Raw genomic sequence first — 22,697 nt, 5'->3', positions numbered from 1 at the left:
TAAAACTCACTCCTATGATTTCTCTTACAATGTGATTGGTTGTTGGTGAGATAATTTCAATTTGTACGCATAATTATGTATATAAATTTGTATATAATTATATTGTTTATGCGAGTACGGAATGGTTATAAGGACTTGATGTTTATGTATGTTGAAGGCAATTGGTTAATGAATTGAGTTTACATTGTTAGTAGTGAACTACGACTGGTATTGTGGAAATTGATGATGTTGAGTTGGTTATGTGACTTGGTGAAGACGTTGGTTTGGTAACCAATGTTATAGTTGTAAGTTAGGGTCTCTCCTATCTGGTGAATGAGACCTATGTTGTGGGATGATTATAATCTCTCATGAGTGGCGTATGAGATCGTTGATTCCTTCTTAGTGGCGAAGGAGATCATTGGGCCTAATTGTGTTAAGGGTAATGACGTTGATCATTATGTCAAGAGTGAATTAGGAAGTGGGGTAAAGGTGTACCTCTTATTTGTCTAGGAAGATGTCTAATGATGTGTATGACTAGTGATGATGTGAGCATATTCTTGGATAAAGTCCTTGTTTTATTAAGGTAACCCGATTAAATTTGTTTACTCATACAAGTATCATAAGCTTACTGGGTTTGTTGTCTCAACCTGGTGCACCAATTTATGGTGTAGTGGTTGATTTTGTAGGCGAGGGACAGTAGGGTTGAGACATCTTCAGTTGGGATATAGCTGGTGGGTGAGGACATTGTTTTAGTAGTTCGTAGAGTTGTAGCGAGTTTGAGAGAGCTTTTCATTTATGTTTCTCTTCAAGTTGTAAACATTTGACAATGTAACTTGAGTTGTTGGAGTTATACATTTGATCTCAGTCTTGATACTTGGTCATTTGTAATAAGTTTCAAAGTATTCTTTGAATTACTGTTGCTCACACCTTAACATTTGAATTTTATCATTCTAAAAATTTGGGATCGTGACATTCACATTAACAACCCCAAAGACAAAGGATCGAAACTACCTCCACCAGAGAAAGTTCCTTGCCCAGCAACCCAAAACGTCCTCGTCCAAAAAGTTGGAATAACAATTATTCAGCGCACTTGATCTAAACACAATTTGGTGATAAAATAGTTGATTGAAGAGAAACTTGAGAAGTTTAAGAGTTTAGAAAAGTAGTTTCGATGTATCTTTAGAAAAGATAACTAAGAAAATCTTATGCTATAGAAAAAATATCCATTCATCCATTGTTTAAAGTTTGCATACTTTCTACGATTATTTTGATGTATGATGACAACATATCTTCTTGTGTACTTTTTCACAAACATTTTGATTTATGATGTAGACATATCTTATTAAGTTATGCTATCGAAAACATACGTTTAGACTTCAGCGTCTCCCTCATTTCATTAGCATTCTCTTATTAAAAATGGAAAAATGATGGCAAGCATTCAATGTTATTAGCTTCTCCGATTAACCAAGTATCTGAGTGCATAATTATCTGAGTTTTGGGTTTTGCCAGACAAATTATTACTTTACTGTTGCTATGGTGGCTTGCTGCAATGAACCCTGCTATTACTAACTGCTGCCGTGCCCTTTTCACTCTATGCATTCAGTTATATGCATGCTGGCAGCGAACTTTGGGTTAAATATGGTTTGGTTTTATGCGATTTAGAGCTGCTGCTGTCCCCAAACGATGAATAAAAAGTAGTTGTGCTATTTACCCCGATTTCCGTTAGACGACGCTTTTGATAATCACTCATAAACTACCCTGATCGGCTGATCTTTCCCAGCAAGGCATTGTGGATCTCCAACAGAGTTGGACTTCGATAATGGACTTCCATGTTGGCATGAATTAACAAATTTCCCTTTCCCTTTTGGGTGGAAGAAAATCTTCCAGTGTGTATGGTATAGATACTCCTCATCAGGTAATGTTTTGTATAAGAAAACAAGCAAGTTCTGACCAAGGTCCTTTGCATGGGAGTAATATGCTAGATGCCTATAATCCCTATATGAACAACCATGTAACTCTCTTCGTTGCTTGGACTTATTGCTTCAACTTGCATGGTAGTATGCTAGATATGATCACTGACATCGAAGCTACTTGTTAAACTTATCCTCAGATTTACCTTTTATTTGAACTAAAGAACTATGAGCATCAACATACTACTTTGCACAAGTTTGCAGAATGAATTTACATAATAGTTAATGAAAAAATTGTGAAAAATAATTGTAAATAAATGAATGCATAATTAATTGCATAGCCTTATAGCCATTTGTCGACCTTGTTATTGAATATTCCTCGTCCATAAGTTGACGCAATCATATGGACCAGAAGTGGAATTTTTATTGCTGCGAATAACGTCACCGGAACACAAGAGAGCAAAATGATTGGAATGGCTGTCCACGGTTTCTCTTGCAATATAAGTAGAAGGGCAGCACAGAAAGCTATCATCATGGTTGTAATAGAGAAAAAGAGCGTGAATAGCCCAATTATCATTTTTGTAGGTAACAATTTTAGGAAATCATCTTCTGCATAACGTGAAGTCAAGATGCCCAGAAACATCAATGATGAAGTTGTTGCAGAAAATAACGATGTGGCATCAGAAATTATAAACACCATGAATAACCTTTCGTCTATGAAGATGGGGAGACCTGTATCTTGATTATATCCTCCCGGAACAGTAAACGCAGTAGCAAACATCAATGTGACAATGAGAGCACCGACGACTGTAAAAGAAGTCGCCGTCTCTTTCATCCAACTTTCTCCATCTTTCAACAATTTACTGTGAGTTTTTGTGAAAAGCTCTCGTGGAGTCATATGGTCTGTCCAGTTAACAAGTTCACGAGCCTTAGGAGCTACAATGTTCTCTACCTCCTGTTATATAATTGGAATTTCATCAAGTACAAAATACATATGATCAACTTCATAACAAAGAATTTGTTTGGGTAATATATACTACTCTTGGGGTAAACTTGAAATTGCAATCAATAAAGTAGTTCTTTGACCATTTTTACTAAATATTAGCTTAATTATTAGTTCCAAACTATTCAGCAGGAATATAAAATCATAGAGATAGGGTATAATCAGGAATATAATTAAGTTACAACGTGGTGATTATCTGTGTGTGGGTGAATTAATCAATGTGATGTATTTGAAATTTTTTACTTTTAGAAATTTCGTGCACATCATGCTCTGAAAATTCAAGTATTCATAATGAAAGCTTTATTCTCACTAATATTCACACAAAAAGGTAGAATTCTAACCTTGAACCATTGTAGTTCTCTCTGCATTTGCATAGCCGCACTTGGAATTTTATGAAGTTGCGAGAATGGGGACAAAAATGCGGCCATATGTAACATGTTATTGTTGGAATGATCTGTAATTGTTGAAATCGCACTTCTCATGTCATGCCCGTATATAAGGCTATAAACTTTTTCCTGCCGGCATTCAATTGCGTAATGAAATATGCTCCTTCCGAGTTCATTAGTACTACGCACAAGTTCTCGATTTTCTTTACATACACGAGTAACGAACTCAGGAATCCCCCGTTCAACAGCTCGTAATACTGCAGCATATACCATACCATCTTGAATAGCTTTGTGGTTTAAGTCCTTTATCACTTCGCACATGCACTCAAGAAAATCATTAGACCGATCATGAATCCGTTTGGTTTCGTATATTTCAGGAATTCCTAAAAAATTGATTGAAGGGGTAAGTCTGCTGTTCAGTTACTCATCAATCTACAACTGAAAAAGTATTTAAAATCAGCGAGGTTGCTGTCCCGTACCTGTATGCTTCCACAAATTCCTATAAATTCTGGCGAGTGAACCTGCAACTACAACATTAATCCAAATTTTCTTTTAGTAAACTTAGATAACAAGCGATATCAACACTTCTGAAGTGTTCAAAAACAAACCCACACATGTTCACTCTTAGAATTTTTACTAACCCACATCCTATCTCCAACTCACCATTCAAAGTTGAGCTAAATTATGATTTATCTAAAAACCGTCATATGTAGACTCAACCACTATTCAAGCGGTCTATTTACCACCTCTACCTTCGTGTATGATACCCTCATTTACACATTTAATGACAAATTTCTTGTCTTTGTAGTACATAAAATGGCACTTTAATTTGGATTATTTTAGTTATGTTAGTTGTTATATATTACTTCACATACACAAGTTATCTATGTGGTAAATTGGTTTAATTACTTCACATACTTTTAGCTATTCCATTCTCTAAATTTGACTATTTTTAACGTAAAATTTCAATGTAAAATCGGCCTCGTAGTAATACTGTAGACACACACGTCTTGTAAATGATGTAATGAAATTAAATAATGAGGTGCAACATACCTGTATCCATTATACTGTTTTTTTTTACTTGGCCATTTTCAATATTCTGAACGTTATCGGGGATGTTAATGGTAACAGAAGAATCATGCTTTTGACCTGTGAAAGTATGGATCATAGGATGCACGAATGAATTAATTGCTTTAAGAGATTAGTCTTTTAACAACGATAAATTTCTTTTCATTCCTATAGCTACATTACTAAAACTCTCGAACTCCATACCTTGGCTATTTCCTGCATTATGAACATTTGCATCACCATCATGTGAAAGAGTAGAAGAATGCTGCTTTTTTATGCCTATTAGTCGAAATTAATCAAAACACTATAATAGTCATGAGCTTGTAATTAAGCGTATTCAAAGTATAGCTAATAGAAGGTAAGGTGAGTGTGAGAAAAGATAGATAGAGTTAGCTAGTAACCGTCATAGATCCACTGCTTCCAAAATATGAGTCGCTTGCCACATGGGAATGAGGAAGGAACTGAAGCCAATGCATATATAGGGGTTTCACCAAAGAGGTCTTTTGTAACAGCTAACTCTGGACAACGTTGTAATAGATGCCAAGCAATATCTGAAATGTAAGATAAAAGTATGTAGTGTGATATTATAAAGTCCTTAGTATTGATAAATATTCAAGAACTAAAAATCTCTTACCATATTTTTTCGCATAAAAACATTGAGAAATAAGAGTTGCACCATTTGGTCCATTCTCTGGCATAAGGTCTTCAGGTGGTGTATTCTCATAAAGATATTTAGCCAAATTCCAGTGGCTATTGCGATAAGCCAACACAACTGGTAGTCTTCCGGAACGATCAGGGATGCTAACTAACTTCTTATTCTTTGTTACCATGCAGCGAGCCATTTCAATGTCTCCTCTATTAGTAGCAACAACAAGAGCTGTTTTCTCATCCTTCCCTTTTATTGCTAAGTCGTCTTCTTTCATCAATTCCACCAAAGATTTAACAATATCCAAATGCCCCGCATCTGCTGCTGTGTGGAGAGCTGTCTTGCCTAAATATGTAATCTTTGCTCTTACGGCATCAGGATGTTTAATAAGATGCACACTTGCTTTGTTCCAATCGTTGTTCTTCACAGCATGATAAAGCACTTCATGTTTACCAAATTCTTCTTCATTGTTGTCTGCATGACACAATTAACATATATAATCAAGGGCGGAGTCAAAATTTCATAATGGGTTGAAGTAGAAAATTTTCTTACGATTATTTATTAACTATATATAGAAATTTGGGATATGATAATATTTAAAATTTAAATTTTCACACTAAAATTAGCTAAAAATACAAGTTTTTTAGTAATTTGAAATAGACTGCAGTCCACCGAAACCCGTGTGTAGCTACGTCTTTGTATATAATTATATATGACACAATTATTCTTCTTCTTTTATTTGACGTGCTCACACATATTTGAATTGATCATGCTTTTTGCCAATTAAGCAAATTAGAACATGGGGTTGATATAAATTTTAAAAAGTGAATATTTGGAAAGTCTTGGTCCTCTTGGAGGGGCATTCTCAAAAAAAAAAAAAAAAGGTGGCCCGGGGCGTAGTTGAATTTTGTAAGGAAAGAGCTGTAAACACGAAGTACATAATTTTTGATATTTTACTTGATTATTGAGCTGAGGAATTTTCTAATGAATGTCGGGATCATACTATCATATTGACCATGACTTATTCTTCTTTTAACAATAAGATATCATGCATGATATGCTAGTAATTCATAAATTTGTCAAAATAGAGGATTACCTGGTGCGTTATCTGGTTTGAACATTGTTGACAACTTATGCCACGCCTTACTGGCCGAAGTCTCATCCCGAATTAAAGCAAACTGATCAGGCCCGCAACACTTTCGGATTATATGCAAAGCCCTGGCATTGTTCTTCCTCCAAAACTTGAATTCAGCTTTATAGTGTGCTTGTTTAGGAATTTCACTCGTGCTTTCCACAACGTCCCAAAGATCTTCCCCCAACAAGTAGGTTTCGACGTGCTTACTCCAATCCTGATAGTTATCTCCATACGCGTTCCGGGCATGGTGAACAATTGAAGCAGGGGCTGCTGTAGTTGCATCTGAGTTCCACCTCAACCTGTCAATTCAGTCAGTAGAGAAATTTACCCTAGCTAGGTCGTCTAACATGCTTCTTTTGAAAGTAAACCTTGAAACTGAAATAAATCAAGTAAAGTAATTAACCCTTTAAGAGTCGTTAACTACTCACATATTGATCATCTGAGACTATCCGCACAAAGTTTCTATAAACACGAGGTTTGAGAAGAAATTTCACTCTCTTTACATATTTATAGGACTAGAGGAAGTTTTCGGCGGAAAATACTAGGGTGCGCTGCTGTATAAGATACAGCAACTGCATCCATCACACAATCATACTACCATCCCACGTGCATTATACTCTTCCCTCTCTATAATCTTCAGATCTTTTGTATGCTATAGCAGATGTACCCGTCTTCTGCCAGATCGATGGTTTGACATGCAAGACATGGACATTAATTTATTCAAACTAATTGGTCATATAGATTAGCAGAACTGCACGTTATCAATTGCAATTTGCAAATTATAGAATGACTTGACAAGTTGACATGCAATAAATATGAAAATGAAAATTTGACCGGATCAAGAACATAGATTAAGGGTCAGATTGGGACAATTTTCTGAGCTGTTTTTGGTCTCAAAAGCGATTTTAGATCTACCATGAGGTGTTTGGTAACACTCACAAAACTGATTTACATGGAAGATGATCCTCTCAAAAGCAGGTTTAGGAGAAGCTAGTATATGGTTGCTTTGCGAGTTGCTTCTACGGAAACACGGAGCTCTTAAATGAATTTTATTAAGAGTTTTTTTCACCAACAGTCCCTCAACTCTGGTGTACCTACCAATGTGATACCTCAACTCTTAATCGTACCAATGTGATACCCAGACTCTAGTATTGCTATCATTGAAGTAGTTCCGTAAGTTTTTTTCAACTTCTTCGTCATCTTGGTGACGTGGCAAGTACGTGAGGCCCACAAAAAGGGTTAAAAGACAAAATTAACCCCATCTGAGAGGAGCAATATTTTTCCCGCCCTTTACCTTGAGAAAGACACCTAACAATTCCAATTTTGGCGCCAATTTTCCCTCCATACTCCTTAATTTGTGTCTCTTATCTAAACAAAAGAACTACCGCCAATCAGTCAACCACAATCTGATAAAACCTAGATCAATCTCATTTTCTATTTTTACCCTAGCACTTGTTAAACTAACAGAATAAATATAGAAATTTATATGGAAAATCTCATTTCCACAATCTCATAAGAATATAGAAACGCATAACTTAACGAAATTCAAATACATGTTTAAGTACCATTAGTTGCCACCTTTTATGTTGATCTGCCATGATTTTTGCTTGTAAGAACTAATGGTACTTAAACATATATTTGAATTTCGTTAAGTTATGTGTTTCTATATTCTTATGAGATTGTGGAAATGAGATGTTCCATATAAATTTCTATATTTATTATGTTAGTTTAACAAGTGCTAGAGTAAAAATAGAAAATGAGATTGATCTAGGTTTTATCAGATTGTGGTCGACTGGTTGGCGGTAGTTCTTTAGTTTAGATAAGAGACACAAATTAAGGAGTAGGGAGAGAAAATTGGCGCCAAAATTGGAATTGTTGGGTGTCTTTCTCAAGGTAAAGGGCGGGAAAAACATTGCTCCTCTCAGATGGGGTTAATTTTATCTTTTAACCCTTTTTGTGGGCCTCACGTACTTGCCACGTCACCAAGATGACGAAGAAGTTGAAAAAAACTGACGGAAGTATTTCAATGATAGCAATACTAGAGTCTGGGTATCACATTGGTACGATTAAGAGTTGAGGTATCACATTAGTAGGTACACCAGAATTAAGGGACTGTTGGTGAAAAAAACTCTTTTATTAATAACCTTATTTTCCCTCTTTCTTTTTCTTCAATTTATAGCCACTACCTATCTCTCGTCATCGTCATCGCAAACCCTAAACAACCATCATCATCAAAAACTTGGTAGCCCAGGTCGTCCCCAATGCTAATAGATAAACTCTCCTGCAACCATTTACATAACTGTGTGGTTTAATTGTTTTTTATTAACAGATCTTGATTTTTAATATACCATACATTCTGATTTTGGTTTTGTTCTTGGTCATTATTGTTTATGGGTTGTTGGGTTTGCTAGATTTTAGATTTAGTCAGATAGTACGAAAGACTCGAGCGACTAATAGAGGGGAACATAAGAGAAAGATATATGGTCGGCTGCCTTCACCGAGAATCATGGTGGGATTTAAGAATAGGTGTATGAGTATGACATTGGAGGTTATCTTGGAATCTTGGATCCGAATAAATAATGAGACACAAAAATGATGGGTGTTTGGTGTAAATGAGATTCATTTCGATTCTAGAGATGGGTTTTTGGTTTGTGTTTGTTGGGTTTATGTTTGATGTTTGATGTTTTGTTTTTTTGCCGAATGGGTTTTTGGTTTCAATGATATTGATGTATGTGGTTATGTTGGATTTTGACTCTGTTTTGTTTCTGGGATATGGTATTGAATGCAGCAATTCAAGTTCTGAAGGAAGATGCAATGCAATGTGCTAGGCCAAATGTTCAACCAGTGTTGGAAGAATTCACACCATTGAAGAAAGATTGTGATAAAAAGACAGGAGAACCCAATAATCTAAAGAAGAAAAATACTCTAGGAATAAGAAGAATTGGATGAGCTCTGTTAAGCTTTGGAACACAGATAATTCTCAAAGTTCATCGGTTGTCTTTGCTAACCCTTGGAATCAAGAATCCAAAGGAAAAATCAGTTTATATGTCTATTTTATTAATTATACCACTCTAACTAAATATTCAAAATTGTTTTTTGGTCTCACATAATTTTCAAAACAATTTACTGTCATCTCACAACAGTTTTAAAAGTATTTCTCCTCATAACAGCTTTAAAAACAATTTTATCCGCATAACTGTGTCAAATTGGGCCTAATATATATAAAAGAAAGACTTCGACACCGAAGGTCATGCATGCAGAAAGAACCAAGAACCTTCAGTATTGAGACTGGATGATTACAGTTGGCCATGTGAACCCAAGATTTAGCCATGAATTAGGGAATTGTTATAGTCAATAAGATACAACTACCTAAATTATAGTTGCAGTCGTCCAGAATAAAAGAAAAATAAAGCAATTAGGGGTTGGTTTTGGTGTTTTCTTCAGTGAGATGCTTGTTATTTTCAATACTAAATAGTCATTTTTTTGATACGTTAATGTACTATATCTACTGGCTCAAGAAATTTCAATCAAGTGTAGAATACACATGTAACAAAAATTAAAGTAGGGTCATTGACAAGTAGCTAATTTTTTAGCATTAGTCATCCTTTAAATAATGTGATGAACTTGAATTCATTCAATCTTGAACTAAACTCTTACGTAGGGATGCGAACGTACATCATACCAGACATTGTTTTGATATAAGCACCGTCACAAGGAATGATAAATCTTCTAGAGTCTACGTGTGGCCGGTCTGGCTTTTCATTAAATTCTTCTTTAACATGTGATTTGAAGTTCTATTATTTTATTTGATGGAAAAGGAAATTAATATGCATACGTAAAAATCAATTATGAGAGCTATGCTAGAAATTGGAAAACAAGTACATGGTCCGGGGTGCCGTGCTAAAAATAAGACTTTTCCAGATTAACTACAAGTCTACAAGTAATGTATTTAGTAATCTATTTATATGACCGAACACATCAGTAATTTAAATGAATACTTGCAACTTTAGTTAATTTGGAAGTAGAAATTAGTGATTAAAATAAAATTTTGTACATTATTGCATGTTGTGAAATTCAAAGATGTGACAAACTATTAATTAATAATGATTGTACAAAGAAAGAGAAACAATTAGAAAAAGGAGTGGGCAAGAGAGCACTAATCGTGTGCCACCACGTTTCACTGACGCCCCTAGATATCTGTAGTGTAATTTTTTTTTCTGATTTTTTTTTTGTTTTTTTTTCTGATACTGCCGACCCGGCCCACAAGCCACAAAAAGGGTAAGTCTCACTCTTTCACTACCTCTCATTCTCTGTAACTCGGTTCTGGGTTCCGATTTCCACCATTACCGAAATGCCCCTCCCAAGACCACATATCCCAACCCAGTCCCCATTCCGCTTCGCTCCCTCCGACGCCCTCCTCGCGGACAAAGCAATCACCTACCTCAAGCGCCACCCTCACAACCTCCATTCTTTCTCTTCCGATTTTACCCCTGAAGCCGCCTCCTGCCTACTCCTCAAGTCCCAATTCGACCAAACCCTAACCCTAAAGTTCCTCAACTGGGCCCGCCACCGCAACTTCTTCACCTTCCAATCCAAGTGCCTCGCCCTCCACATCCTCACCCGCTTCAAGCTCTACAGGTCCGCCCAGGCCCTCGCCGAGGACGTCGCCGTCACCGCCGAAGATGACAAGGGCAAGTTGGTCTTTGACTGCCTCACTGACTCAATGCAGGTCTGCAATTCCAGCTCGGCGGTTTTCGACTTGGTAGTCAAGTCTTACTCTCATTTGAATTTAGTTGATAAGGCTTTAAATGTTGTTGATTTAGCTAAAGCTCATGGATTTATGCCCGCCGTGCTTTCCTATAATGCGATTTTAGATGCTGTGATTAGGTCTAGAGGCTCTGTTCAGTTTGCCGAGGAGGTGTTTAGTGAGATGATTAGGAGTGGTGTCTCGCCGAATGTCTATACTTATAATATTTTGATTAGGGGGTACAGCGCGGCGGGGAATGTGGAAATGGTGTTGTATTTTTGGGGTGAGATGGAGAGGAATGGGTGCTTGCCGAATGTGGTTACGTATAATACGTTGATTGATGCTTATTGTAAGTTAAAGAGGATGGATGACGCGTTCGGGTTGTTGAGGTCGATGGCGTTGAAGGGCCTGGAGCCGAATTTGATTTCGTATAATGTGGTGATTAATGGGTTGTGTCGAGAAGGGAGAATGGAGGAGACAAGTCAGGTTGTTGAGGAAATGAAAAGGAAGGGTTTTGTTCCGGATGAGGTGACTTATAATACACTTATTAGTGGGTATTGTAAGGAAGGTAATTTTCACCAAGCACTTGTGTTGCAGGAGGAGATGCAGAGGAGCGGTTTGTGTCCAAATGTTGTCACTTATACAGCATTGATCAATGCAATGTGCAAGGCTAACAATTTGAATCGAGCGATGGAGTTTTTCGAGCAGATGCGTGTTAGAGGACTTCGTCCGAATGAGAGGACGTATACTACATTGATAGATGGCTTCTCCCAACAGGGTTTATTAAATGAAGCTCATGGTCTTCTGAATGAAATGGTTGGGAGTGGATTCCTACCTTCAGTTGTGACTTACAATGCCCTTATCAATGGATACTGCTTATTAGGCAGGATGGAAGAGGCCCTGGGAATTGTACAAGATATGGTAGGGAAAGGGCTCGCCCCTGATGTAATAAGTTATAGTACTATCATCACCGGGTTTTGTCGGCATCAGGAATTGGAGAGTGCGTTCCAAATGAAGATGGAGATGTTGGAGAAGGGGATATCACCAGATTCTGTAACCTATTCATCACTAATTCAAGGTGTCTCTCAGCAAGGGAGATTAGTTGACGCTTGTGACCTTTTCCAAGAAATGATAAGTATGGGTTTGGGTCCTGATGAATTCACATACACAACCTTGATAAATGCTTACTGCAAGGAAGGGGATTTGAATAAGGCTCTTCAGTTGAATGATGAAATGATAAAGAAAGGTTTCCTACCTGATGTTGTGACATATAGTGTGCTTATCAATGGACTTAATAAACAAGCTCGGACGAGAGAAGCAAAGAAGCTTCTACTCAAATTGTTCTACGACAAGTCTGTCCCAGATGATGTCACATACAATACTTTAATAGAGAGCTGCACAAATGTTGAATTTAAGAGTGTGGTGGCTCTTGTGAAGGGATTCTGTATGAAGGGTTTGATGAAAGAGGCAGATCAAGTTTTTGAAACAGTTATTAAGAGGAAATACAAACCTAATGGTGCAGTTTATGACGTTATCATACATGGTCATTGTAGGGAAGGAAATGTTCAGAAGGCATTGGATCTGTACAAGGAGATGTTGCGTTCTGGTTTTCTCCCTCATACTGTGGCTGTTATTGCGCTGATTAGAGAACTTTTTACAGAGGGAATGAATAATGAACTGAGTCAAGTCATTGAGAACACTTTGAGGAGCTCTGAGCTTACTGATGCTGAGCTTGCAAAGCTACTTGTTGAAACAAACCATAAAGAAGGAAATATGGATGCAGTTTTCAATGTCCTTGGTGAAATGGCCAAGGATGGTCTCCTTCCAAACAGTGGACCAAGCACTTGTGAAGGGGGATGAACAATGGCAAATCAGGTCGTAACCCAAGTATATCAGGAAGGTGATATGCCGAAATTGCATAATTATCCGAGTTTTTTTTTGTTGCCAGAAAAATTACCTTACTGATGCTATGGTGGCCTGCTGCAATGAACTGTGTTCCTCCTTTTCCATGTTCGTCGGCCAATTTATTTGTGAGGATTCTTCATTTGTCACTGCGCTTTCCTTCATTTACTGGAAAGTTCCTGATACAAGTAACCATACATGCATGCTTATGCGACTCTGAGTATAGTTTTTGTATAATAGCTGTATTTGGTTTGAATTACATTAGGATTTCATTTTTGGTAGATAGCGTTATATCTGTACAGAAACTTTAAAGTGTTTTGTAGATCTTTCTTTCTTTCTTCCTAACCTTGATTTCATTCTATCTCCATGATTCAATTGTAAGAGGTTCTCACAAGGTCATCAAACAATTTCTGAGAACACTATCTTGTGATTTTGGGTACCGCTTGCTGCTCCTTTGTCCTTTTTACTTGTTCCATTAGACGATGTGATGTTTGTAAAGTTGATGACTCTAGAGGCAGTGTGGATTTACAACTGACTTGGACTTCCACACATTAGAAATTTCCCTGTTCCTATTTGGAATGAGAAAATCTTTCCTCTTTGTATTGAAAAGATTAGTCCTAATCCCACTATATTCCTTTTGTATTTGGGAAAGGAAAATAAGCCCCTATCTATAGAAGCCCTTACTTTAGTTATTCTCATCAATTCAACAAGTTCCGGTTCAACTTCGAGTCAGTATTTGTTCTCCAAAGATGAGTTCCTCAAACTATTCACAAGCGTATGACAGTTCATCAAACAATTCACAAGGGTATGGAGCTGCGAATGCTAACAACTCAAAAAGTACAACACCCAAAAGACAAAGGATCCAAACTACCTCCACGGCTCCACCAGAGAAGGTTCCTTGCCCAGCAGCCCCAAAGTGTCCTCCTCCAAAAAGTGGGAATGGCAATTATTCCAGCGCACTGAATTTGAACACAATTTGGTGATAAACAGTATATCGAGAGAGAAGCTCAAGTTTAAGAGTTTAGAAAAGTAGTTTTTATAGATAAATAGTTTGCTCGCCTATTTTGTAATGTTTATGTACGATTTACAATGATTTTTATGTAAGATTGCTAAGAAAATATTATGCTATAGAAAACATATCTTTAGTTCATTCATCTATTGTTTAAAGTTTGCATACTTTCTATGTTTATTTGATGTGTGATGAAAACATATCTTATTAACTATACTTATTATAAATGTTTTGATTTATGATGTTGACCTATCTTATTAAATATTATAACTAGTTTACAATTTGCTGATTCCAGGTCTATCTGATTTGGTTGCATTCACTATTGGATCGTGTTTTAATTTGAAGCCTTTCAGTGTTTATGTGAAAATAGTGTTCATCCAATCTCCCATGCATTGTCTTGATTCTGATAAGTGTTTCTTCTATATGTGTTGGAGAATAAGGGTTAACTCTACTTGATCGGAGTCAAATAAGACAAGATTTGGAGAATGAATTTTCTGATATTTATTCATCTCACACTAGATGCTACATATAGAGAATACATTGTACTACAATCCTATGTACTACATATTATTATATACATAATATGTAAGTACTAAGTACATGATGTACATCCCTAAATTACATTATACGACTCATGCTGACACTCTCCCTCAAGCTGGCGTATACACATCAACCATGTCCAGCTTGCTAAGTGAGTCATAAAACGCATTCTTAGAAAATCTTTTAGTGAGTATATCTGCAAGCTGATCTTCAGTATGGACAAAAGAGAAGCTAATAATCTTTGCATCTAGCTTCTCTTTTATAAAGTGATGATCCACTTCCACATGTTTAGTATGATCATGTTGTACTGGATTTTGTGATATATCAATTGCTACTTTGTTGTCACAATACAATTGCATAACACTTTTCAACTTAATACTCAAATCACGTAGCAGAACTCAACCACAACAATTGACACACTCTATGAGCCATATCTCTATACTCAGCCTCAGCACCCGATTGAGCCACAACTTTCTACTTCTTACTCTTCCAAGCGACTAAATTACCTCCCACAAAAGTAAAGTAACATGATGTCGACCTTCTGTTTGTAATATTCCTAGCCTAGTCTGCATCTATAAAGCCACTAACCTTAAGAATGTTGTTGTGTTTAGAGAACATTACTTCTCTTCCTGGGACTGACTTCAAATACCTTAAAACGTGGGAATACCAATTATTCCAACACAATCAATCTAAACACAATTTGGTGATAGACAATTGATTGAGAGCGAAATTGTTCAAGTTGATTTTTAAGAGTCTAAGTAAAGTAGTTTTTGATTTATCACTAGTTTATTTGTTTATCGTGTTATTTACATACTTTTTACAATTATTTTGATGTAAGATTGATAAAAAAAATTTATGCTATAAAAAATTATCTTTAGTTTGTGCTTATGTTTTATTTTATAGAATCCACTAGGATTTTATATAAAACGAAGGTCTGAATAATCATTACATACTCCTCTGTTGTTATCGTGCTGCAGACAAGAGGTCTTAGGCCGAAACTCAAACTTAGTGCATAACATAGGTTTATTCTTTAAGAACTATCCCCGAAAAAACAGAAAAAAAAACATATTCTATGACTTATCGAAGCATAGCAATAGGCTAGAAACTAGTCAAAACTGTTCTAGGCCAGCAGGCTAAACCCGGCCCCTTCAGCAAGACCAAAAGCCCATTTGGTTAGGCCCAAGTAGCAACCGACTCCAGATCAGACACCGGCATCTCCAAGGACACACCACCAGAGTTGCCACCCACCACCGTAGCCACACATATCTAACTCCAACAAGGGCAAACCCTAATCTGTGCAACGCAGCCTCGGAACAACCATGTTGTCTTCCTTCCACTACTGGCAGAGCCGCCAATATCCATCATCATCGCATGGACCCAGATCTCCGCCATAGCAAGGATCCGATCCCCACGGCCTTGAAGCACTTCGACATCAGCGCTCTGCCGATCCACCTACACAACACCCTCAACTAGGAAGCAAACCGATCAGAGCCTTTGGAAAACACGATTAGGAGCCCGGCTTACAGACCGCTCCCACGCAGCCATCCTCCTGCCGGCGCTTGGTTTGGAAAGCACAAGGCTCTCCGCCTCTGTCATGATCAGCCATCATCGATCGATGAGATGTCGCTGCCGCCATGAAGATTTCGGTCAAAACACCCACCGCTAGGAAAAACCTTAGCATTTTGATATTTGTTTAGTTTGTGCTTCTGTTGTTTAATGTTTATGGACATTTACGATAATTTTGATATCATAGTGCAAATTGCATATGTTCGTAAATATGTTTTTAGTTTTTACTACAACATATGTGCCATATAATTATGTGACTGTGACTGAGTACCGTCCTCGCTCTCTCTTTTCTTAGGAAGATCGGGTAACTTTCCTTGCTGGTTTTAGATATGCGAAGCAAATTCAATGGTCTGTGTCGGTGTGCAAATTAAACAGTAATCGGATAAAAAAACAGTAATCGGCTTTGACCAAGAAACAAGATTTAGTCACCAAGACACCATTACGACTTTGACCTCTCGTTTGCCATAGATCAATTGAAAATCGTCGGCTCTTCTGTTTTAGTAGAGACAAACTCTTTGTGTTTCAGTCTCCAGTGTTTCACCCAAGGGTCATCAATCTTTCCTCCTAATGCTCCTAGACCTCCTTGAGTCCTTGATCACCACGACTCCATCGACGCAATCAACTCCCTCGCTCATATGGTTCTCCAAGGCCGCGACGGCTTGCGCTGCCTTACGGCAAGTTGTATCCCTTCTTTACAACCATGGTCGAGAAGCTCAAACACCACATTGCCCTCTCCAACCTCTCCCTCCCTTCCACATAGTGGAGGAAGCGCTTCTGCCAGGGGTCACAATGGAAAATAAATAAGAGTAAAATGGTGACAAAATAATGTCTTTGATTACTGCAATCTAATGAACCCGTAGAAAAAAAAATATATATATATATATGAGAATTTTCAGGTGTGGATGTTTGTATTTTACGTAAGATACGAATTTGCCGATTCCGGCAACGGCAGGCCGCAATGGCAAGAAGGACCAGTACATCCACACTCTCCACCTCCCGGTGATCCCATCTATGCCGGTTGGAGCTCCATTAGCGACCCACGGCGGCCGGAATCGCGAAATCGCCGGAATTTGCCCAGAAACTTGAGTTTTGCAGATTCCGACCGCCGTGGGTCGCCGATCGAGTTTCAGCCGGCATAGACGGGATCGTCGAGAGGTGGGTAGTGCAACTTGCTGGTCCACCGCGCCGTTGTAGCCTGCCGTCGCCGAAATCGGCGAATCAGTATGGTGCGGATGTCTGCACCTAAAACGACCTGAAACGGATTATATATATATATATAGTTTCTATCTAGAGTGAAGCTTCACTCTGGAATTACAAAGTGAAGTTCTAATTTTGGCACATTTTTCGTTCAATTTTTTTCACCATAGGCGATTCAATATTTAGGTATGCTATTCAAGATCATCTCTACAAAATTTCATCTAATTCGGACATCGTTAAGGTATTGAAATTAGATTAAATCAATGAATGAATTAAAACTGTTCAACGTGAACCGTTCATGTAAATCTCGATTTTGAAAGCTCAAACCATTGTCAAATTCGATGAAACTTTGTAGAGATGATCTTGAATAACATACCTAAATATTGAATCGCTTATGGTGAAAAAAATTGACCGAAAAGTGTGCCAAAATTGGAACTTCACTCTGGATAAAGACTGTATATATATAACCCATAGATGGGGAACTCTTGCTCAAGCATTTCAGTCTTATTTTCAGCTTGCTCATCAGATGGCATTCACGTCAATTAGAGAAGGTTGAACCACGCCATTCATATGCAAGCCAACATACCAGCTAGCTATATATGCTTAATTATAAGTTCACAGATATCACAGAACTTCATTCACCTGCCTCTTCATTCTGGTTTCCCACCAATTTTGGCCACTCGATCACTCATCCCGTGCTTTCGCTACTCTCCTTCAAGTTATGACATGAGAAAAAAAACACTTGTTTTTTCATCTGCATTGAGGAAAACAATCAGTTTACAATGTATCTGTCCGAATGATGTTTAAAGAGTTGAGATAGAGTCATCATGGCTGGATTTCTGGATAAGAATGGATCATAACAATTGGACTTCAACGACAAAAGACTTCTATGTTGGCGACATTAGGTAAGCTCTTTTTTTTTTTTTTTAAGAGTTGGACAGATAGTACGTAAGTTCGCAATGCAGTCGAGCTGTATGGATATGATATGACATACGTCGCGCTGTAATTTGCCAAATACCAATCATAATAAGATGGTAAACATGTTAATGTTAACATAGGTTTGTTGACGTATAGGTTTTATTCATGGCGCTGAACGCCTCACTCAAATATACAGTGGACACCTTCTTTTGAGTATAGTAGTTCATCTCATTTTTGAGCGGGAAGGAGATTCCAGGATTCTTGAATTAATTAATGACGCATTTTGTTGAAGATTCTTGATTATTACATAGACATTCAAATTCAAGCTCATGTATGTCGCCAATCAAGATAATCTGAGTTTCGCCAATCAAGCTCATGTTCTTTGTGAGACATTTGTATGACCAATGTTGTAAATGCGACCAGTCATTATGTCATTAAATGCTAGCTATTTTTCAGGATGCTTTACTTGGAAGCTCCCACAAGTCACACCCAGCCCGATAAAAACAATTAGCAAGTAAAGCCTCATTGAACTCAGTTAACAATGGCGATCGCGACCAAAAAACAGTAATAAGGGAGCAGCTACGTACAACACCAATACATAGCACCATTCTAAGATCTAGCTAGAGACATAACAGTACCTGCTGATCGATGAAGAAAAGAAGAAATATTGCCCTTACTTGTGTAGTTGTGTTATGGTACCAGTCAACAACCTTTTACACAAGAACGTTAATCTGATTTTTTTTTTAAGGTACTGTAATGTGTTCAAAGAGTACAACATGTCAATCAAAAAATGTTGTTATAAAGTCACCAATCACCAACGGTTTAATTTCGTGCTGTTTAGCTTCAGCTCTGCCCCAGACATAATACATCTTCACCTTTTCCATGTATACCAAAGAAGAACTGCCTTGATTTCCTTTAGAGGATGCTTTTGATGTTTTTGCAAATCTGGGCTTCTACACAGGACTTCGATATAAATTTCTAGAGACATTAGGAAACTTCACTTTTCCTTTTTGGATTGAGAAAATATTCCTGAATGTATTGAAAATATTACTCCTAATCCTACTAAAGTTCCTGTTGTATTTTGGAAAGGAAAAAAAAATTCCTATATATAGAGGCTCTTACTCTTGTTATTCTCATCAATTCAACGAGTTCTGGTTCAGTCAATATACATTCTCCAAAGATGAGTTCCTCAAACTACTCACAAGGTTATGACAGTTCTTCAAACAATTCACAAGGGTACGGAGCTGCGAATGCTAACTACTCAAAATCTTCAACAACCCCGAAAGACAAAGGATCCAAATTACCTCCACCAGAGAAAAATCCTTGCCCAGCAGCTCCAAAGCGTCCTCCTCCAAAAAGTGGGAATACCAATTATTCCAGCGCACTCAATCTGAACACAATTTGGTGATTGACAATTGATCGAGAGCGAAGCTGTTCAAGTGAATTTAAAAGTCTAAAAAAAGTAGTTTTTGATTTATCACTAATTTGCTTGTTTATCGTGTTATTTACGTATTTTTTTACAATTATTTTGATGTAAGATTGATAAGAAAATTTTATGCTATCACCGAGACACCATTAAGTTAACAGATATCACAGAACTTCACTCACCTGCCTCTTCATTCTGGTTACACACCAATTTTGGGCACTCGATCACTCACCCCGTGCTTTCTCCCCTTCCCCGTAAGTAATGACATGAGAATGAAAACACTATCTCATGACTGATATTTAAAGAGCCAGTTTACAATGTATCTATCCGGATGATATTTAAAGAGTTGATGACTCTATCTCATGGCTGGAATTCTGGATCATAACAATTAGACTTCAACGACAAAAGACTTCTAGGTTGGGAGGGAGAGGATTAATATTGAACTAATGATGCATTTTGTTGAAGATTCTTGAGTTTTACATAGAAAAACATGAGCATCTCGCCGGCCAATCAAGATAATTAATCTGAGTTTTACGTACTCAAAGAACATGTTCTTTGTGAGACATTTGTATGACCAATGTTGTAAATGCGACCGGTCGATTATTAATTTGTTAAATGCTAGCTGTTGGCAGGATGCTTTACCTCAGTAGCAGATTTAATAAAGAGTTCCTATTTAATTGTGGGATCTTGTATTTAATAAATAATTTTGTTCTATAACACCAATGGTTTAGCTTCAGCTCTGTCCCTAAATGTGTACAGTATACTTACTGTACAAGAGCTCTGTCCCCAATATTTTCTCAACTTGTTCTGTTTGCATCTTAACATTTTCCATGTACTAAAGAACTACCCTGATTTCCGTTAGACTATGTTTTTGATCAATTTTGCAAACGAATTCGACACTGGACCTACTTCGATTCAAGACGCTAGAGACATTAGGAAATTTCCCTTTTTCCCTTTTGGATTAAGACAATTTTTCGTTATGTATTGAAAAGATTACTCCTACTCCTACTAACAGCAGGAATTTATTTTGGAAGGGAAAAAACAAGCCGTATATATAGGCCCTTACTCTTGTTATTCTCATCAATTCAACAAGTAGTTAATAATTTTTCTCTAAAGATGAGTTCTTCAAACTATACATAAGCGTATGGAGCTGCGAAACAACTCACAATCTACAACAACCCCAAAAGACAAACGATCCAAATTAACTCCGCCATAGAAAGTTTCTTGCCTCGGAGCCCCAAAACGTCCTGATCTTTCAAAAAGTGGGAATACCAATTATTCAAGCACACTCAATCTGAACAATATTTGGTGATAAGTTGATTGAAGGAGAAGTTCTCTAAGTTGTATGAGAAAAGTAATTTTCGATGTATCTTTGATTTGCTTGTCTATGTTGTTATATTTAGGAAATGGTCTAAAATGTCATATATTAAATTATGGTTTTATTATGATCTCCAACAACAAAAGGGCAAAAGGGTCAAAGTGTCATAAAAATGCCAAATGACCAAACTTAGCCCTTTGATTAGCTCATGCCCAAACCAATTGGTGGTGCATATAAAGACAAGTGTCATGATACTAATGACCTAAACCTCTATTCACAAATATAATTTGTAAAAACATTGCAATTATACATAATTATATATATAGCCTGAATCTTGAATATGACATATGTACGTTCATGTTGTTATTTTTTTCGGTCTAAAATCAAATAATTAACTTTTCAAACTATTCGAAATTAAAAAAAAGCTACATAAATCAAAATGATCAATTATTATTTTAGTTTAATGTAATCATATTAAAATATTATCAACAAAACCATATAGGTATGCTCAACCAAACATACACCTTAAAAATTAATTTAACACAAATTCAATGTAATTTAAATTAAATTATTTTATAATAAGTTTACAAATTCGTAAAATATTTGAAATGACTAAAATTTAGTCATTTCTTACCGGAGATGGTGTATTGGATTTTAAATAAAAAAATAATATTTTAGGAGTCTAAATTAGCCTAGGCCCCAATATAGCCCTCTAAAAATAATAAGATTGCTATGAAAAATTATGTTATTGTTTGAGAATGAAATACTTGTATATTATTGAATGATATGGGGGCCTATATATAGGCATTTACAACACCACAATCCCGTAGAATTCGGAGTCCTAATCTACTACGGAGATGCTAATCTATCTCCTAACAGGAAACCTATTAGGCTAAGACACATACAAGGGTAGAATAGTAATTCTCCTGGAACACTCCCCCTTGTGTCGCATGCCTAGGTTGCATGGTGCACACATCGTTGCCTCGGTAAAAACCTTGTCAAGCAAAACAAAAACCTCTTGGGTAAAACAAAAGCTTGATCGAAGGGAAAACAAAAGCTTGATCGAAGGGAAAAAGAGCACAACGCACCAACTACTTAAGGATCTTAACATGTGATGTAGACTCCCCCTGAAGTCTACCAAACTCTAGTGTTCCGATAAACGACGCATGCCAATGCTCTTCACATGTTTCACAAAAGTAGATTTAGGCAAAGACTTGGTGAACAAATCCGCAACATTGGATTCTGAACTCACTTGATTGATCTGAACATTCAAGAACTTCTGTTGTTGAACGTTGTAGAAGAACTTAGGCGAAATATGCTTGGTGTTGTCTCCCTTGATGAAACCTAACTTTGTCTGCTCTATGCAAGCAGCATTATCTTCATAAATGCACGTAGGTTGATCAGTTGTAGAGACTAATCCACAAGAATCACGAATATGGCGAACAAGTGATCGTAGCCAAACACATTCTTTCACTGCTTCATGGAGAGCGATGATCTCCGCGTGATTCAAAGAAGTAGCAACAAGAGATTGCTTTGTGGATCTCCAAGATATCGCCGTATTCCCAATGGTAAACACATAACCGGTTTGAGAACGAGCCTTGTGAGGGTCAGAGAGGTACCCTGCATCAGCATAACCAACTAACAAGTTGTTTGGAGTCTTTGCATCGGGGGAAAGAGCTGCACGGGACCGGTGACTGCTCTCGGCACCGCGCACGGTCTCCACGCCATGGCGGCCGGCGGCATCGCTGCGGCGTACGGCGGCAAGGCCGGGGTCGGCAACGGCGGTGGTGTGGGGAGATACCGTGGCGGTGTTCTCTCTGCAATAGGGGTAGAACAATCCCATGTCAATGGAACCTTTCAAGTATCGAAACAAATGCTTGATTCCATTCCAATGACGTAGCGTAGGTGCGGAGCTAAATCTAGCCAATAAGTTCACTGCGAAAGATA

General features: G+C 37.4%; 3 protein-coding genes across 5 annotated transcripts; 1 reads left to right on the top strand and 2 right to left on the bottom strand.

Moving 5' to 3' along the window:
- Positions 1–2,159: 2,159 nt before the first annotated feature.
- LOC126784530 (protein ACCELERATED CELL DEATH 6-like) lies at positions 2,160–4,890 on the bottom strand. 3 transcript variants are annotated; one of them, XM_050509995.1, is made up of 5 exons: positions 4,551–4,890; positions 4,332–4,427; positions 3,758–3,805; positions 3,234–3,661; positions 2,160–2,844 (listed from the first exon to the last, which is right to left on the bottom strand). In XM_050509995.1, exons 2-5 carry the CDS (start codon positions 4,339–4,341, stop codon positions 2,233–2,235), a joined length of 1,098 nt encoding a protein of 365 aa, XP_050365952.1. In that variant the 5' UTR covers positions 4,342–4,427; positions 4,551–4,890; the 3' UTR covers positions 2,160–2,232. The 3 variants fall into 3 exon arrangements, with proteins under 3 accessions (XP_050365952.1, XP_050365951.1, XP_050365953.1); XM_050509994.1 differs by lacking the exon at positions 4,551–4,890 and having other exon boundaries at positions 4,332–4,529; XM_050509996.1 differs by lacking the exon at positions 4,551–4,890 and having other exon boundaries at positions 3,234–3,535; positions 4,332–4,529.
- A 40-nt stretch (positions 4,891–4,930) lies between these two features.
- On the bottom strand, positions 4,931–6,590 carry LOC126783816 (uncharacterized). Its single transcript, XM_050509351.1, has 3 exons — positions 6,556–6,590; positions 6,089–6,426; positions 4,931–5,466 (listed from the first exon to the last, which is right to left on the bottom strand). Exons 1-3 carry the CDS (start codon positions 6,564–6,566, stop codon positions 4,931–4,933), a joined length of 885 nt encoding a protein of 294 aa, XP_050365308.1. The 5' UTR covers positions 6,567–6,590.
- Positions 6,591–10,460: 3,870 nt separating this feature from the next.
- LOC126782951 (pentatricopeptide repeat-containing protein At5g39710) lies at positions 10,461–13,363 on the top strand. The gene has a single exon (XM_050508309.1). It carries the CDS (start codon positions 10,479–10,481, stop codon positions 12,732–12,734), a length of 2,256 nt encoding a protein of 751 aa, XP_050364266.1. The 5' UTR covers positions 10,461–10,478; the 3' UTR covers positions 12,735–13,363.
- Positions 13,364–22,697: the final 9,334 nt, after the last annotated feature.

The sequence above is a fragment of the Argentina anserina genome, chromosome 2 (assembly GCF_933775445.1).
Source record: "Argentina anserina chromosome 2, drPotAnse1.1, whole genome shotgun sequence".
NCBI classification, from domain to species: domain Eukaryota; kingdom Viridiplantae; phylum Streptophyta; class Magnoliopsida; order Rosales; family Rosaceae; genus Argentina; species Argentina anserina.
The sequence above is the reverse complement of the archived record's forward strand: the minus strand, read 5'-3'. Positions and strand labels throughout refer to the sequence as shown.